We start from the raw sequence: 19,613 nt of genomic DNA, 5'->3' as shown, positions 1-19,613 counted from the left end.
TCGAGGGCGGAGCTAGCCATCTGCTTACGGGTTCGGAACCCAGTAGCTTTTATGCAGATTCTGTATTTGTCTTGTGAAATTCATAGAATATGTACAAATTATTATTTTAGAACGCAGTAACTCAAAAGAACAAGAATTTCAAACCCATAAGCTTCCAATTCTGGCTTCACCATTTTCCTTATTTTTCTCAATCTAAATTTACAGCCTCCTGAATAGTCCCAATGTAAAAAAGTCCGTATAGAGTTTTATGATGCCCTAGACACTGTTTTCAGTCAACATAGAATCTTAATTGAGTTCCCTGGTAAACTTATGATATGTAGTGGTATTAATGGCAGCCATAGTGAAAAAATAGCATGAGCAGAAAGTGTGAAGAGGAAACAAAACTGTAGAGGTGTCAACAACTTTTGAAAATTGCAAGCCACAATACTTGAATGCATAATCCCAAAACTGACAACCAGCCATCAGTATCCATTCTGAAGAAAGTGAAAGGAGAAAAACCGGTTGCTTTCAAAGCATCAGCACAGGATCATTATAGCCATATTTGATATCTCTCGGGAATTTAGAAGCACATACAGTCAACCTCTCTATAACAGCCTCGTTTGTTCTGATATTTTTTGGCTTTTATATTGAATGACTGTTATACACCCATAATAACATTTTACGTTTAAATATTTTTTGGCTGTTGTATACAAAATTATCCAAATATCAATTATTTATCCTTTTCTAATGTTACATATAAAAAACAAGAAAATTATTCAAATTCAAAATCTTAAAGATATGCATATTTCACTAGTTAAATATTGAAGAAAGCTATCATATTATTAATAAATTCATAACTAAATGTATACAGATTTAAACTCTAAGGCACATATTTAAAACTACTTAGAAAAATAAATTTTTTCAAGATTAATGGAAGACTTTGTAATTGTAGCATGTTTCATAGATTTTATTCTCTTACTAGCGATATAGTGCTTGAATTGACGAAGATTCATATCCAAATTTTCAGCAAAATAGTATCCAATAGCTCTCACTTGAAAATAATCTAAGAGCTTAATAATTAAATTTTCTATATAAATATTTATTGGCATTTGTCCAAAGGAAAAGATATCATATACAAATCTTCAAATCTTATGCCTTATGCAAAATAGAAACTTTGTGCAATAGAAAAGATTGTGTGCATATTTTTAGAATTATTATTAGTAACTTTAAAGATTCTATATAACAGGGGTAATTTTACAAAGAACGTTCTGCTATAAATATGATTATTGTTGTTACAGGTAAAAAGCTATTATAAGGAGGTAAAATATAACATAAAAAATCATTTATGATGAAAACTTGACTTTTATAGTGAATGGTTGTTATATAGGAATGTTGTTATAGAGAGGTTTGACTTCATGTATTTCATCCTCTCAGGAAGAGTAAATCCAGGTTTACCACAATCCAGCGTGATAACTTAAAACAGAATATTAGACATGACCACAATGTGAAAGGCAATTTAAATTATTTACAAGTGCCTGTATCAACCTCAACAAGGATTCCTTGTAGTAAAATTTCAATTTCCCTATTATTTCAACAGAGACCACTGCTGGGGCGTTAGTCACAGCTATCGCAGGAGGTACAATCATGTGGAAATGAAATAGCACGAGACATAAGTTTAAAGAAAGAAACCTCTACTTTGCTAACACTGCAGAAGGAGCTAAGTTATCCAAACTGAAGTCCAAAAACTTAGATATCTAAATCTAAAAATCTGCAATTCTCTACTCTTCCTTCTTTTTCTTTCCCTTTTCTTTTGGCTGATCATTCCCCAGTACAAAATAATTACAGGGGGGCAAATTATCATACAATGAATCAGAGACATCATGACATGCTGGTATGCATCTTGAACATGCTAGAAGATTTAATCATGTTGGATTTAGCAGCATCAAGCAGCGGATCTGCCAGGATCGCCTTGTTGAAACAGTTCTTGGCTTCTTCCCATTTTCCTTCGGCAACACATACAAGACCTAAATTGTTCAAAGCTGGTGCATATCCAGGCTGCAGTTCAAGTGATTTGGTGAACATTGCCTTTGCACGTTCATACTGTTTTATCTGCCGATAGAGGTTCCCAAGGTTTGAAAATATTGTGTGCGCTTGTTTTGATGTAGCTAGTGACAATGCCTGTTTATAAACCTCTTCAGCTGGAGAAGACTCCTCGGACAGTTGCAGTGCAATACCTAGAGTGCAATTTCTTTTCAGAAGATAACTAAAACTGGGAAAGAAAAGAGGGGAAAAAAAGATGTGGATGCCATTGTGTAAAATGCATTTACCAAGATTTGACCAGGCATACGTGCAGTCCTTACTACGTGCAACTGCAGCCTTGAGGTACATTTGAGACATCCTAAATTGTTGGGAACAAAGACTATGAAGGCCAAGTTGATGCCATTGAGCAGCATCGGCAGGATCTTCAGCTATTGCCTGTCATTTTAAAAATAAGAAATATGAAATCCAAGTCCTCAGTTCAAACTTCATATTTCAAGAGTGTCACAGAAAATAATGAAAATCAAAAGTCATGAAGCAGGTGTAAGGTAGTAGAATAGCTCAGGAAAGAAAGAGTTAAAAACTAATTTCTTTTCACTGTAAAAAATAAAGTTCAAGCAGTTCAAACTCCTAAGCAACCTGGTCTGTTACCAGTTGCACCATAGAGGAAATATATATATAGATTAACCTTATCATATGTTCAACCAATAAATAACGTATCCCCTACCTGAACCTGAATTTACCAAACGAAGCAATAAGTCTCAGATAGAAATATAAAAATTTAAGGCCTACCTGCTTTAGACTGTAGATTGCATGCTCCTTGACTTCCACCAATTCATTATGCTCTATTTCAAATCCTGCCACAATTTCGTGTTGGGCCCTCTGGACCATGGCAAGACCAGCCCATGCTATTGGAGACTCTATTGAAGTAGAATCTCCTTCTCTTAGTATCGAGGCCATCTCATTCCCAGCCCATGAAAGCTGCTCATTGGGATTCTGGGACCTCTCTGCATCCCTGATGCGGTGAACTCCAACCGCATATCTTGTTGCTAAGCAATTAGGCTCGATTTTTCCTGCCTACTCATTATAGCAAAAAAAAAAAAGTTCAATTACTTCTACAAGCACAACATTAATGCATCTATTTAAGAAGTCTAGGAACCAATATTTTGTAACAATAGATAAAAGGAGGTTTCGAGCTGTTTGTAGCCTTCCCTACCCCCCCCCCCCCCAAAAAAAAAAAAAGAAGAAATGCACCTTTTCCAAGCATTTGGCAGAGCTCCTATGATCACCCATCAAGTAATAAGCATTAGCTAGATTTGTCCAAGTGTGAGCAGCTTTTGAGTCTGCTTTTAAAGCTGCTAGTAAACATTCTTTGGCCACATTGGCTGCAATGACTTGATCTGCAGAAGTTCCATCAAGAGCATTTGCCCCCGCACCTGAAACTAACAGCCAACGCTTACTCTTTACTCTTTGTTTCCTTATTCTTTTAAATTTTTACATCATGTAGAACACATGCTAATGAGCACAATAATAATACTTTTTGCAGTGAATCCGTAAACATAAATCTGATAGCCTAAGGATATAAATTATGAAACAGATAAAATCCTTTTACCTGCAACTACTGAACCAAATTTATATAAGAGAAGGGCGGCATAATTGATTAAAGCAGTAGGATGGTTCTGATCTTTTAGAAGCAGATCTTGGAAGCACTTTTCTGAAAGCTCTAAATTCCCACTGGAAAGACATTGTTAAATTGATTCAATTCAGGAAAGAAAGTAGCTCAAGTGAACAATATAGGAAGATGTGCCTGATGAAATATTAATCAGTTAGCATATCTAATAAAGCTGTTAAACAGCAGCAGAACCCCCCCACCCCCCACCCCCAAAAAAAAACACCAATTTAAGAAAAAACATGAAAAGAAAAAGGCAGACAGTGAATCGGAAAATAGAATATGCATTAGATCCAAATACCAGCGTATGGCAGCCAATAAAAGCATGGAAGCTTGCAGCCAATGAGTGCGATAAAGACAATGTAATCAGTGGTATTAGCTATATTGAACTAAGGATTTGATCAACCTTCCCTGGAACCATAAAATCCCACTCAAGTCCATGATTGGTTAAGCTGATTCTCAAGAATGGTGAAAGCCTAAAATAGTTAACTGTTTTCACCATTTGCAAGATCTAATTTCGCTAGTTGTGTAAGCTCATGGGATTTGCTACGAAGGAAGATTACTAGGAAGTGGTTTAGTCAGGGATCCCTCGAGGTTCTCCCATAGTGGTGGAATAAGTAGATTACTTCCAGAAAATGGTCTCCCTGGCTAAAAGATAAACACTTCTCTTTCAATGGAACAGCGATAATGCCATCAGAAGACAGTATACTTTTTAGAAATCTAAGGTCTGTATACTTTGTTTTTCGAGCGCTAAGCTTCTGACATTTTCATCTATCCCATCTTGAGCTCTGCTCTAACTGAAGCTATTGCAAGGCTTTTGCCAATGATGCGATCAGAGTCAGCACTTATGAGCCCCATTACCAGGTTGGACAGCTTAGGCATTATAACCAAGAAGATTTCCACCTCAGTAAAATCGAACAGTATAATAACCACGAAAAAAGAGGATTGTATCTTGTAAGTGAGTAATTCCCAATAAGACACTCAATTCCAACTAACCACGAAGTCCATATGCTGTAGATGATGCATCAATAGCTTTTCAGCCCAAAATCAAACTAATCTCCCTACAAGTGTTTAAGATATAAGTTCTCCTAGATTTTTTTTCCCCTTTCTAATTGCAACATTAGTAGAAATATCATTCAACAAATAGGATACTCTGTGTCTTCGCTCTTCTCAAAACATAAAATACAACATCCTCTCTACCTCTCCAATTTGCTTTTAGCTTCTATGTCAATCCCTTTTTTCATTACTCTAATTTAATTAAAACGCAAGAGAATATTGGAATGAAGACATTAATATATACTTTGAATAATACAGTAAGTAGCCTAAAACCAATAAAAAGGAATGTCCCTTTATACCTCCGGAGACAAGCAATTCCAAGATTACCAAGGCAATCCAAGTTGTCTGGGGATATGTCCAACAAAGTTGAGAAAACTGATATAGCACTCTACAGAAACCATAAGTGTCAAAAGATAATCAGAGAAAGTTCCAAGTACGTCAATGAGTAAGAACAAAATTAACGCGGCTGCACCTGCAAACGACCAGTTCTAAGAAGTATTATGCCAAGAGCATTCCAAATAGACACCTGCGTAACATCATATTTCACAGCCTCCTTAAGTTTAGCAAGAATATTTTCAAGCTCTTCAGGATCTAATTCCTCATCTGAACTGCAATCTTCCAATGTTCCAAGCAAAATACACTGCATGGTGGAAGAGATGTGAAAAATATATGTGCAGCAGTAATTACTCGTTTAATTTTTAAAGAAAAAACTAATAAAGAGATGTTGACGTGCAATTTCTTTCAGTGTAAGTTGATTTATACCTGTGCATGATGAACCTGGACTAATGAAAGCAACTCTGGCCGATCTATTTCTTCCTCGGGGCGAACTAAAATTTCTTCTGCTTTCTCATATGCCAGAATTGCCTAGAATGAGCTGTTCAGTGCAAGAGAAAATGAAAACTGACCCACAGAAAGAACAGCGCAATCCAAAAGCTACCTTTTGAGGCTGACCCATCCTTTGATACATCAAGCCAAGCACAAAATGAGCATGTGCATTCTTTGGCATTTTTCGTGCAACGTGTATCAAGCCCTACAAACAAAGTAGATGAATCACGGCAAAGTTTAAACAACTGCACCAGGAAGGTGTTTGACTACTCTTTTCTTTTAAATTAAAATAAGATGATTTTACTAGCACAATTACCCTTATTTATTGGAAAAGATAGGAAGAGGATTTTACTGGCACAATCGCCTATCAAGCTTGTCCAACTATCAATATTCAATACAGTAAAGATAAATGGCTCAAAATACAACTTACAGTTTTAAGGCTGCTAACTTTTTCTTCCCGAGACGAAGGTACACCTTGAACATTATGATCAGGCTCTGCATCAGCTCCACTACAGTCAGGAGGACAATCTAACTTACCCATTCTTGAACGGCATTTTCCCATTTTTTTAAATTGTTTACCTTCTGTGTCTGCAACCTCTATGTCTTTTTTCACCTTATCCTGAAAATTTTCATCAGCTATTATCCTGCAAATATATCAGAACCTGGTTAAAGACATAAAATAAATTCTCATCCCAACAATAATATCAACCTAATAGAGCTAAAAAGAAAAGCAACATAAAGCGTCATGATCGAGGTCAATTAGTTCTCCCAGTACAAGGACTCCTTACATGGCTGCCAGCTGAAATTTTAATAACATATCCTAAGAATAGTACAAAGTAGGGCCATCTTCACTTACCACTACTTCCGACCCAAAGGAATGACAATCTTATTATTTTGTGAATCAAAAAGCTTTTACTTTGACTATGATCTTTTTTCTACTATTTTAGTAATTTCAACTGCAAACAGTTGTATGTAATTTATACTACAACAACAACAACAAAAACAAGCCCAGTGAAATTCCACAAGTGGGGTCTGGGAAGGTGAAGTGTACGCACACCTACCCCTACCTAATGAAGGTGGAGAGGTTATTTCCGAAAGACCCTCGACTCAAAAAAAGTGAAAATGAAGCAATAAACAGACAGTAGCAACAACCATGTAAGTAGACATGGGAACAAATGAAGATACGTGCAACAACAGATATCTAAAAATACGACACTATAAAAATAGATTCAATCTTGCTGGAAATAATGATACAATATGAAATAGCAAGGGGCTAGGCATAGAAAAATACAAGACTAGGACTAATACTATTGGGATGCCTAGACGAAACTCTAGACTGCCTATCAACCAAAACCCTAATCCACGACCTCCACACCCTCCTATCGAGGGTCATGTCCTCGGTAAGCTGAAGTAGCGTCATGTCCTGCCTAATCACCTTACCCCAGTACTTCTTAGACCTCCCTCTACCCCTCCTCTGACCCGCCATGGTCAACCTCTCACACCTCCTAACCGGGGCATCAGGGTCTCTCCTCTTCACATGCCCGAACCATCTCAGCCACGATTCCCGCAACTTATCTTCTATAGAAGCCACGCCCATCTTGTCCCTAATATACTCATTCCTAATCTTATCTCTCCTGGTATTCCCACACATCCATCTCAACATCCTCATTTCCGCTACTTTCAACTTCTGAACATGAGATTTTTTAATTGGCCAACACTCGGCTCGATACAACATGGCCGGTCTAACTACCGCTTTTGTAGAACTTGCCCTTAAGTCTAGGTAGCACATTCTTGTCACACAAAACACCAGAAGCAAGCTTTCATTTCATCCATCCTGCCCCAATACGATGTGCGACATTCTCATCGATCTCCCCGTTACCATGGATCACAGACCCAAGAAATTTGAAACTATATCTCCTGGGGATGACTTGTGTATCCAGTTTTACGTCCACTTCTGCTTTATGAGCCCCAACACTAAACTTACACTCCAAGTACTCTGTCTTCGTTCTAGTCAACTTGAAACCTTTAGACTGCAGAGTTTGTCTCCACACCTCTAGCCTAGCATTAACCCCACAATGCGTCTCATCAATCAACACTATGTCATCTGCAAATAACATACATCATGGCACCTCTCCTTAGATGTATCGCGTCAACACATCTATCGCCAAGGCAAATAAAAATGGGCTAATAGTTGATCTTTGATGCAATCCTATCTCCACTAGGAAGTAGTATGAGTCAACTCCCATAGTCCTCACCCGAGTCTTAGCTCTATTGTACATGTCCATAATCACCCTAATGTACGCTACCGGGACACCGCTAATCTCCAAACATCTCCATAAAACCTCCCTAGGAACTTTATCGTAGGCTTTTTCTAAGTCAATAAACACCATATGCAAGTCTTTCTTCCTCTCCCTATATTGTTCCATCAACATCCTTACTAGATGAATGGCTTCTCTAGTCGACCGCCCTGGAATGAAACCACATTGGTTCTCCGAAATAGACACACTCCTTCTCACCCTCCTCTCCACCACCCTCTCCCAAACTTTCATGGTGTGATTCAACAGCTTGATACCTCTATAGTTATCGCAATTCTGGATATCACCCTTGTTATTGTACAACGAGACTATCAAACTCCGCCTTCACACTTCAGGCATCCTCTTCGTCCTAAAAATAACATTAAACAAATTAGTAAGCCACTCCAAGCCTGACCGGCCCGTGTTCTACCAAAATCCCACCGGAATCTCGTTTGGTCCGGTCGCCCTACCCCTCCTCATCTTTTGCATAACCTGCTCAACCTCCTCAACCTTAATACGTCTACAAAACCCGAAATCACGCTGGCTTTCCGAACTTCCCAAGCTCAATGGTCATATCCCCATCCTCGTTCAAGAGTCTATGGAAGTACCCACCTTCGCCTAATACACGCCTCCTCTACCAAGACCTTATCTTCCTCGTCTTTGATGTACCTCACTTTGATACACGTAATTTATACTAGGACTTCCAAATTCATACAGAATATCCCAAGCCAGTAGTGTACTAGTACAGTGGAAATGTAGAATCAAGCCTAGTCCTCTTTGAAAAGATTAAAATCCGAAACTACCTTATACGACATACAAATTAGACTATAGTTTACCTCAAAAAAAAAAAAAAAAAAAGAAGTTCTGAACAGTTCAAGTCTCTTATCTCTTTTCTCAGCTTTTCTTCAATTTATTTCATAAGAATTTTGAAAGAACGACAGACAGAAGAAAACAGACAAGTTTCAAGTAGAACCTGGAGAAACTTGTAGGGGACACAGCAGCGACGGGTACAGAATCATTGCCGTCGGAATCAGGAGGGTCAACATTGAGGTCAGCCAAAATGATTTTGGGCGGCTGAGATTGCGGAGGCGGTGGCTGTAGCCTCAAGGTGACGGAGGTTCTATCAACGACGGGGGGGTCTGACTTCATTGAATGAAATTTGACGGAATTGGATGCCGGAATTTCGGATATTTTGGACGCCGATAAAAAAGAATCTTCTACTGAAAAAGGTTTCTATTCCGAATAAATATTAACCTTTTGGTCTCTGATTATTTGTCTAAATGCAGTTTGTCTCACTATTCTGGTCATTGTATGTAATGGTCCCTAATAGTTGATCTGAGGTTCAATCTAACCCTAATATTATGGTCTTAGTTGCATTTATAAGTATAAAACATTGATAGAAAGAGATCCTAATTGCATTGGTAAAACCTATACCTGTGGCTTAGAAAACCGTTGAAAATGGTAGGAGAAAAAAGACATTTATTAAGAAGGAATTTAAAATTAAAAAAGAAAAAAGACTTTGATTAAAGAAGACATATAACTAAAAGAAGTAAAAAAAATTGTGTAAAAAATATATCTTCTGGTTAAATTTTTATAGAGTACTAACTAGTAGAAACAAAACTATGTATCAGTTAGATAGTTTTCAAATTACAAAAGTTTGAAGATAATAAGAAAATAAAAAATTATATATATATATATATGTGTGTGTGTGTGCGCGCGCGCGCGCCCGCGTGCGTATACATATATAAATTATGCAATATGAATTTCTACCTTGAAAGAACTTTCGATAAGATTGAAAAGGCAATGTAACTTGTAATAGATATTAAGTGAATTCTCTTATGTGAAGTCTATATATATGATCACAATCCTAAATTATTGAGTTGGCTATCAAATATACTAACAATATAAATATTTTTTACATATCAATGTAATTAGCTAATATTTAAAGTATGTATTTTTGTATGCGCCACACCTCATATTTTACTTGAGTCTCGTTTGTTTTCATGTGTGTTGTGATTAGTTCAACTTAATTTTAGTGTTCATATACGTAGGAATCGATTGGAAGCGAAATAAAATGAATGTGCACGAGTTAAAGCAGAAAAAGAAGAAAACTAGACAAAGTGCAAGTTCAATGCCCAGACTAACGCTAGGCACTACCTGTAGTGTTGGGAACAAATTTTGCAGAAACATAAGAAAAGGCCAGCGCCCTGCCTAGCGCGAAGCGCTTGCCAGCGCCCTGCATCCGGGAACTGTCATATTTTGACTTGGAGACGGTTCTTTCGGTGCTACAAGCTCCTAACTTGTATAAAACGGTTTCTAAATCGAATTTTGAGGGAAACATGCAAAACACATGTTAGGAGCAAGTTGGAGCAAAGATTAGAGAGTTCTTCTATCATTCGTCTTTGCTTAGTACCTTAATCAATTAAATGCTTGCAAATTTGTTACAATAATTATGTGTCGCTAAGTCCCTTCGTTATGGGGTTGTAGTTAGCCATGAATATTGACATTTGATTGCTATTTTCGCCTTTAATATGGATTGCTATTTCATGATTATTTTTTTTAACTCTATACTTAATTGCTTGATTGTCTAGCCAACAGTTAAGTTCTATTAACTATCTAGAATATGCTTGAAAAGTCATTTTTAGATTAGAAGAGTTAAATAAAGTATGATCTTATCTCTAAGGTTAGGGGGTAGATTTATGGTTAAGATAGAATTACATCTAGTCACCATGCTTAATTAAATATTATGATCTTAATGCATTCTTGGTAGATTAATTCTATAGAAATATAGGCATTAGCCTATCTTGGACAAGCAAGTAATAATTTGAGAGAATACTACAAGTAAATATAATCTGGTTAATTAGTAATCATATGTGATTCGAATTGAAAGGAAATTAACTAGAACTAAATAAGATGTGTGAATCAACTACAACCCTAAATTATTTATTTCTACTGAAGTAACTCTAAACAATAATTCTACGTTGTCCTGGTTACTTTTTTATTTTAATTTTTGCATCCATAGTTTCATATCAAAACTCAACCTTTGATCCACTTAGTTAAATATTGATTTTAGTTGAATTAGTAGGTATTTAACGACAAGTTTATGTAGGTTCGGCACTCCTTTTCATTACTTTATTACTTATTGAGCATGTATACTTGCGTGTGTATTTGGGATCAACAAATTTTTGGCGTCAGTTGCCGGAGACTTAGAAATTAACTACTTCACTAGATTTAGATTTTATTGTTTATTTAGTCAAGTTTAATTTTTCTTGTTTTTGTTGTTTTTTATCCCAGGTACTTTTGCTTGAATGCAACGAGTTAGGAGTTAAGATAGAATTCAAGTATTTGACCCGGAACTTGATAGAATATTTCATAGAAGGTTGAGAAACAAGGGAAGCAAATAACCTTCAGGCACTTATTCAACTACTTGGTAAGATGGCGGATGCACAACCATTAGCGGTTCAAGAGGTGGTGATTCTCAGCATTACTAATATCACCTCTTGTATCCTTAAGCCTATGCACTTTGAGCTCAAACAGAACATGATCCAGCTGCTACAAGTGAATGGCCAATTTATGGGCTTACCACATGAGGACCCTTACCAGCATATCCTAAATCAGTGATACTTATATCACGGATAGAGTCACACTAGATATTTGCGACTCATACTGTTCCCTTTCTCTCTGTTGGGCAAGGCTAAGAGATGATTGAAGGCTTAACCAACGACCTCTATTATGTCATGGAATTATCTAGCTCGCATGTTCTTGGCAAGGTTCTTTCCATCCAGTAAGACAACAAAGACCCGAAATGAAATAGTTGCCTTGAAACAGAAGGAGGACGAGTCACTATATTCGGCTTGGTAGAGGTTCAAGAGACTGCTTCGCGATTGTCAGCATCATAATCAGACTAATGAAGTATTGGCTTACACCTTTATTGAAGATCTTTATTCGGAGAAAAAAATAGTGGTAAATGCTGCAACATGTGAACAAATGTTAGAGAAGAATTTGATGAGATCTATGCACTCTTGTATAAGGTCTCTAAGAGTAATCCATACTGGCTAGGAGAAGCAAGTAGAGATACAGTTCATAAGGCTAGTGGGCTGCTTGAGTTAGATGTCATTTCTGCATTGTCGGTACAAGTAGCTTTTTTGGTGAATCAATTCAATAAAATGGCTATGGTCCTGAATAAACAACAAGTTCAACTGGTATAACAAGTGCAATTATTTTGCGAAGTATGTGTATAAGATCATACCAGCAAGTTATGCCTAGCGAATTCAGAGTCATTATATTTTGTGGGTAATGCAAGTAAAGGCCAAGAAAATCAGTATGGGAACACTTATAATCCGAATTGGAGGAACCACCCAAATTTTCATTGGGACAATCAAGGGACATAAACCCATAGTAGACCACCAGCTCAACAACGGCAGTTTCAGCCTTCATAGGTTGATCAGTCCAAGAATTCGATGGATAGTACTGAAGAGATGCTTAAGAAGATAATGGCGGATAATCATAATCAAGCTAGTGTTATCTGTAATCAGGAAAGATAAGTGGGTCGACTTGCTAGCACCCAAAATACCCGACCAGCAGGGACACTTCGTAGTGACACCGAGATGGATCCTCAAGCAAATGATGTTGTGATATTAATTTTAAGGAACGGGAGAGAGTTGGTTGAAGTATCATACAAAAAGAGAAAGCCAGTAACTTTCACTGAGAAACAAGTTCAGGTGAAAGATGAGATAGAAGTTTCAAATGAACTAGAGAAGTTAGAGAAAGAGCCACAACTATTTTTTGTGGCTATGCCACCACCTTCTTTCCAGTAGATATTGCAAAAAGTGAAGGACAATATTGCATACAAGAAGTTCCTGGTTATTCCGAAACATGCGCAAATCAACATTCCATTGATGGACATCTTGCAAGAAGTGCCAAAATATGCAAAATACATCAAGAAGATAGTAGTAAATCAATGGAGGTTAATTGAGTTCGAAATTGTGGAACTCATGGAAGAATGTAGTTCGAGAATTCAAAGCAAGTTAACTTAAAAGTTGAAGGATCTAAGGAGATTCATTATTCATATTTCGATTGGTAAGCATGTAGTTGGGTGAGCTTTATGTGATCTTGGAGCACGTATCAACTTGATGACTTTATCTGTGTTTAAACAGTTAGGGTTGGGTGATCCTCGACTAACAACAATGATCTTACAGTTGGCAAATGAATCTCTAGATAGCCTGAAAGGGACGATCAAAGATGTGTTGGTATAAGTGGCATCATTCATATTTCTCACCAATTTTATTATCCTGAATTATGAACCTGAGCAAGAAGTCCCATTTATATCGGGACGACCATTCCTAGACACAAGTTGTGCTATTATTGATGTTTGTGAATAACAGATAACGATGAAAGTGAGTGAGCTATGTAACGACCCGACCGGTCGTTTTGAGCTCCGACGCGTCATTCAGCAGTTTGAGGCCATGAGCGGCTTCATCTCAGGTATATTGACTTGTGTGTACGGTCATAATTAAAATTCAAGAAGTTTGGAGTCAAATCTAAATGGAAATTCTCATTTTGAAAGCTTAAAATTGAAGAAATGAACTAGGATTAGAATTTTGAGTAAACGACCTCGGAATTGAGATCTGAAAGTTCCAGCATGTTCGTATGATGATTTCGGACTTGGGCTTGTGTCCGGATTTGGTTTTGGATAACCCGTGAGCATTTCGGCGTATATTGTGGAAGTTAGTATTTTAGAAGAATTTCATAAATTTGGGTTGGAAGGCATTTCAGAGTTATAGATGTGTGTTTGGGATTCCGAGTCTGGGAATAGCTCCGTATGGTGATTCTGGAGTTGGGAGCGCGATCGGAAGTGAATTCGGATGTCCGGAGGTCATTTCGAAGTCATTTGGCTAAATATAGAAATTTGAAGGTTTTAGAGAAAATTCGACCGGAAGTGGAAATTTTGATATCGGGGTCTGAATGCGATTCCGAAAGTTGGTGCAAGTCTGTAATGTCGAATATGACTTGTGTGCAAAATTTGAAGTCATTCGGACTAGTTTTGGTAAGGTTTGAGACACTTAGTCTCTTTTAAGGAAGCTTAAGTTGGAAAAGTCAACCGGATATTGACTTATGTGTTAGAGGGCTCGAAATGTGAATTTTATGGTTCGGATAGCTTCGTTAGGTGATTTGGGACTTAGGAGTGTGTCCGGAATATTTTTGTGATGACCGGTGTAGAATTTAGCTTGAATTGGCGAAGTTAGTATTTTGGCGAATTCCGGTTGATAGGTGAGATTTTGATCCGGGAGTCGGAATGGAATTCCGAGAATTGCTGTAGCTTTGTTATGTCATTTGTGATGTGTGTGCAAAATTTCAGGTCATTCGGACATCGTTTGGTCGGGTTTTTGATCGAAAGTGTATTTTCGGAAGTTTTTGGAAACTTAGGCTTGAATTCGATGATGATTTGATGTTTTGATGTTATTTTGGGTATTTCAAAGGTTGGGACAAGTTTGAATGATATTGTGGGACATGTTGATATAATTGGTTAAGGTCCCGAGGGCCTCGGGTGGATTTCGGAAGGTTAACAGAATGAAATTCGGACCAAAAAGAAAAGAAAAAGCTGCAGAAATTTCTGCTGCAATTTTCTGATTCGGGGAGCCTACTTTAGAAGCTCATATCTCGGGATATATAAAGAGTTATATGGTGTACAACCTATCAAATTAAAGATCTTCGAGTCTAGTTTCTAAATCTTCAATCCGTTTGTCATTTGGATACTTATACAAGACGTTATGGGTGTTTAAACAGAAGGTGTCCGACAAGAAAATTTTTTAATATGATGTACAACTTGTATAGCATAAGTGCAAGGTACAACTCGACGAAGCACGGGCAGATTCTTTTAAACACGGATTTGGCTTATTTCTTTCATTTGGCTTGGATTATTTTGGAGAGAATTTCAAGGGGTATTTCATCAAGCATCAAAGGTGAGTTGTTTCTACTTATTTCCAAGTTAAATACATGGATTAGAGCTGAAAACTCAAGTAAATTATGGACAAAAATGGTGGTTTAGGGCTTGAAACTTAAGAGAATTAAATGGTGATGTGAGGGGCCAAATGAACTCCGATTTTTGTGAATTTGGTATGTATAGACTCGTGGCGAGATAAGGGTCGTATTGATGTAAAAATTTCTGAATTTTGAGACGTGGGCCCGGGGCTCGGGTTTTGCTAATTTCGAGATTTTCGACATTTTTCGAGTCTTTTCGATTGGGTTATATTGCCTTAGCCTATTGTAACGTATTTGTTGTGGTTTTGACTAGATTCGACGCGCGAAGAGGTCGATTCAAGAGGAAAAGGCATTGCGGACTAGTCTACGGCCGGTTAGAGGTGAGTAATACTTGTAAATGATATCCTGAGGGTTTGAAACTCCGGATTTGCACATCATAGTGTTGTATTGAGGTGACTTGCACGCCAGATATGAGCGTGGGGTAGAGCACCATTGGGGATTGTGACTTGGTCCGTCCCGGTTGTTGATTTTACTGCGTATTTGACTGCAATTTCTTGTTATCATCATAATTTGGGTTGATTGCCATGTTTGTGGCCTTGTGCCGACTTTTAAAATCCTTCGAGGATTGATATTACTGTTTAGCATGATTTGCATATCATCTAACTTCAGTCTAAGGTTTTAAATGCTGTTTTTGCAAACCCAGCCGTATTTCTAAGTTTTGAAAACTTAAATGACATTTTAAATGCATTTCGGGCTGGAAATTTCGATTTTGTAAATGCCCAAGGGGCTTGCTATATTATTTTCTGGACTGATAATAAAGTGACTTGAAACAGTGGTAACAATGACACTGTAATATATATACTTGAAACAGTGGTAACAATGACACTGTAATATATATACTTGAAACAGTGGTAACAATGACACTGTAATATATATACCTGAAACAGTGGTAACAATGACACTGTATGTTATACTTAAAACAGTGGTAACAATGACACTGAAATATATACTTGGAACAGTGGTAACAATGGCACTGTAGGATATAAATTGGTCAGGTAACATTGGTTGACTAGTCAGGTAACATTGACTGACCAGTATATTGCGTTTGGGCTGTAGGAGCCCTTCCGGAGTCTGTATATGACACTGAAATATATACTTGGAACAGTGGTAACAATGGCACTGTAGGATATAAATTGGTCAGGTAACATTGGCTGACCGGTCAGGTAACATTGACTGACCAGTATATTGCGCTTGGGCTGTATGAGCCCCTCCGGAGTCTGTACACACCCCAGTGAGCGTCGTCGACGATAAATAAATATGGATGGCTCGGGCTGCACGCCGCAGTGGGTACTGGAATGTACCATCATATGCATTGCATTGCATTCATGCATTTGTTCATTATTTGTCGTTGTGATATTTCTGGAGATATTTATCTGATTTTGCTGGTGCTATCTGATCCTTGAGTGTTGGGGCCCGAGTGGCTGACCAGGAACGAAGATATTGCCCGAGGGGCGGGTTTCTGTGCATAGTGACACCGATGGCTGGAATTATTTTGCAACTGTTAAAAAGATTATTTTCAAAAGAGGTTTAAAACTGAGTCAGATATTTTATAAAGGATTTTCATGGAACTACTGTTTTCAAAAAGAGTTGTACCGTCTTAGATAGCATGATGAAGTGTTATTACGTGATTTCTTATCGCTCAGTTATTATTTACTCTTATTACCACTGAGTTGGAAGTACTCACTTTACTCCCTGCACCTCGCGTGCAGTTGCAGGTACTGTTCACCCGGTAGCGGGTTATTAGCGGATTGAAGGTATACTATTGTAGCTGAGCAAGGTGACCGTCAGCGTTCACGGCACCGTATTTCTTCATTGATTCTAAATTCCATTCTGTATATTGTTGGTCTTGTATTAGTATTTAGATCTTTAGATGCTCGTGGCTTGTGACACCCCGATTTCGGGCTGAGTCGGGATGGTTTTCATTATTCTATCATGTTTACTTCGCACTTGTGATTATATTATCTGCGAATTAGACGTATTCCTGCTAAGTAATTATAAAGAGATATATTGTTTTGTTGTTGGCTGGCCTTGTCCCCACGAGAGGCGCCATCACGACCGGGTTGGGATTTTGGGTCGTGACAAGCTAGTAGAAGTTTTTAATATGTATAGAGCATTCAAGTTGCATCCCATTATGACTTGGCCATGATTTCATTTATGGAGGATAATGTGATCGATGTGATGCCATATATGACCACCGTAGATCCCCTTGAAAGAGCTTTGTTGGCCGATGAAGAGGAAAGTAAAGATGAGCTAGTAGAGAAAATTGAGCAAGTCCTTAACATGCCATGTAAATATGTTCATAGACTTGGACGGTTCGAACAACTTGATAAATCATTGGCATTGACACCACCGAAGCCATCGATTAAAGAAACTCCAAAGTTGGAGATGAGGCCTTTACCATCACATTTGCTCTATGCATATTTGGGTAAGTCTGAAACTTTACTAGTGATCATCTCATCTAGTCTATCTCGATTACAAGAAGACAAGATGTTTCGAGTACTAAAAACGCATAAGAAAGCCAAAGATAGAACATTACAGATATTAAGGGAATTAGTCCCTCATTTTGTATGTTTTCTATAAGATGGACACCGACCGAGTATTAAACAACAAAGAAGGATGAATCATATCATCAAGAAGGTGGTAAAGAAGAAAATTATCAAGTGGCTTGATGCTAGAATTATTTTTCTCATTTCAAATAGCAATTGGGTGAGTCAAGTTCAGTGTGTACCTAATAATGGTTGTCAGTTGTGGCTAACGAGCAGAATGAGATGGTACCCACGAGAACAGTGACGGATTGGAGATGGTATATTAATTATAGGAAGCTAAATTAAGTTACACGCGACGATCACTTTTCCCTCCCTTTCATTGATTAGATGTTGGATAGGCTAGCATGGCCGAGTTCTATTATTTTCTTGATGGGTACTCCACTTATAATTAGATTGTTATAACTCTAAAAGATCAGGAGAAGACAATGTTACATTCCCCTATGGTACTTTTGCCTTCAAGAGAATGACATTCGGTTATTACAGTGCACCAACCACCTTTCAAAGGTGCATGATAGCTATTCTTGATGTGGCGGAAAATTTTATGGATAATTTTTGAATTTTTGGATCGTCTTATGATAACTATCCGAGGAACTTGGCGAAGGCACCATAAAGATGTAAAAAGACGAAATTAGTGCTAAATTGGAAAAATATCACTTTATGGTGAAAGAAGGCATAGTGCTGAGTCATCGAGTTTCAAGAAAGGGAGTTAAAGTGGATAAGGAAAAAGTTTAGGCAGTTGACAGATGACCACTACCGACATCTACGAAGGGTGTCCACAGTTTTTTGGGACACACATGTTTTATAGGCGATTTATCAAAGATTTTTTTGAGTAGCGCTGGAAAAAGACATATTGTTCCGTTTTAACGGAGCTTGTCTGAAGGCATTCGAGGATCTAAAGAAGTAGTTGGCAGTTGCTACAAGCATGATTTCTAGATGCACACTGATTTTAGCTTCATAGACATGTTTCATAGCCTTGTATTTTCCTTTAATCCTATAAGCATGCTTTCTAATTGTAAGCACGTGATTTTTGCTTTACGAGCAATCGCTCCAAAAGAAAATAAAAATAGTGACAAATGATTTCGCTGTACAATTTTTCGAGTTTTCCGTGACATGTGTTGTTAGTCATTTATAGGTCTGTCCATTTTACATCTAGTCATTGCCAAACAAAAATACAAAAATATGTGTCAGTAAAAGAAAATTCAAAAAATATATATATATACATATGTGTGCATCGTTCGTTCTAGGCTTTTAGTTAACTTACTTGAATATTTGGTGATAATTGTGTTAAAATGTTCCATTGTTGTTTAGTTTCATTATTTTATTGTCTATTATTTTATTTTATTTTGTTGTTTTGTTTTAAAAGAAAAATGAAACTAGAAAAAACAAAAAAAAGGAAGAAAATCGGTTGGGCCCAAAATAAATGGAACAAAAACAGGCCCAAACCAGCACTCAAACCCAGTCCAGACCAGGCCTGCCCAGGCACCTCCTGAAACGACGTCGTTTCAGGCAAATCAATCTGAGCCGTCCGTCCCAGCCGATCTAACGGTTCAGGACCTCTTTCAGCGACCCATGTTCAAACCCGACCCAAATAATCAGCCTGACCCAACCCCTCACTTAAACCAAACGACCCCGTTTAACTACCAAACGACCCCGTCTCATTTCTCAGCATCAGATCCAAGCCGTTGAGATCATCTGATCTAACGGCTCAGATCCAATCAACCTCCCCATATATAAACTCAGCCCCTTTACCCCGCACCCCCTATCCGAACCCCCCCTTCCCCCCCTTCAGTCATCTCCTTCCCCGAACCCTGAAACCCCCAAACCCTAACGCCGCCCTAGTTTCCCTTCCACCAAAACCCGGCGGCATGAACGCCGGTGGCCACCCCCCGAACACCCTAAGACCCCCTCACTCTCCTGAACATGGATCTGTTACTCCCTAGCCTCGAATCACTTTCGTTCGTCTCGAATCTTCATTTGAAGATTTGAGTCGAACCCGGATTTATGCCAAACCACCCCATCTTCATACCAGACACCCCCCTGACCTTCCTCGTGACCAAACCAAGCTTGGTTTGGTCCGAATCTACCCACAACTCCTAAAAATCCAGATCTGAAAATCCAGACTTTAGAACACATGCACATGGGGAATCCGGCTAGCCTTAACGGGGG

The 19,613-nt window shown here is 38.0% G+C and overlaps 1 protein-coding gene across 4 annotated transcripts; it reads right to left on the bottom strand.

Annotated features, from left to right (window-relative positions):
- Positions 1–1,539: 1,539 nt before the first annotated feature.
- On the bottom strand, positions 1,540–9,116 carry LOC107821162 (uncharacterized). Of its 4 annotated transcripts, none has more exons than XM_075219628.1 (12): positions 8,834–9,116; positions 6,146–6,210; positions 5,997–6,061; positions 5,679–5,771; positions 5,504–5,605; positions 5,214–5,381; positions 5,041–5,129; positions 3,629–3,750; positions 3,271–3,458; positions 2,809–3,093; positions 2,307–2,454; positions 1,540–2,213 (listed from the first exon to the last, which is right to left on the bottom strand). In XM_075219628.1, exons 1-12 carry the CDS (start codon positions 9,007–9,009, stop codon positions 1,858–1,860), a joined length of 1,857 nt encoding a protein of 618 aa, XP_075075729.1. In that variant the 5' UTR covers positions 9,010–9,116; the 3' UTR covers positions 1,540–1,857. The 4 variants fall into 4 exon arrangements, with proteins under 4 accessions (XP_075075729.1, XP_075075730.1, XP_075075727.1 ...); XM_075219629.1 differs by having other exon boundaries at positions 3,271–3,452; XM_075219626.1 differs by having other exon boundaries at positions 5,997–6,210; positions 8,834–9,115.
- Positions 9,117–19,613: the final 10,497 nt, after the last annotated feature.

The sequence above is a fragment of the Nicotiana tabacum genome, chromosome 8, assembly GCF_000715075.1.
Source record: "Nicotiana tabacum cultivar K326 chromosome 8, ASM71507v2, whole genome shotgun sequence".
Lineage (NCBI taxonomy): Eukaryota > Viridiplantae > Streptophyta > Magnoliopsida > Solanales > Solanaceae > Nicotiana > Nicotiana tabacum.
Note: the sequence above shows the minus strand (reverse complement) of the source record. Positions and strands in the feature narration are given on the sequence as shown.

What these genes read in the sequence shown, in the direction of transcription:
- LOC107821162 (XM_075219626.1), bottom strand. Translation starts at nt 9,009, where the DNA reads ATGAAGTCAGACCCCCCCGTCGTTGATAGAACCTCCGTCACCTTGAGG. An exon ending in TCCCCTACAAGTTTCTCCAG is followed by an intron (nt 6,211 to 8,833) that starts GTTCTACTTGAA and finishes ATATATTTGCAG; the next exon opens with GATAATAGCTGATGAAAATT. An exon ending in CAATCTACAGTCTAAAGCAG is followed by an intron (nt 2,455 to 2,808) that starts GTAGGCCTTAAA and finishes TTAAAATGACAG; the next exon opens with GCAATAGCTGAAGATCCTGC.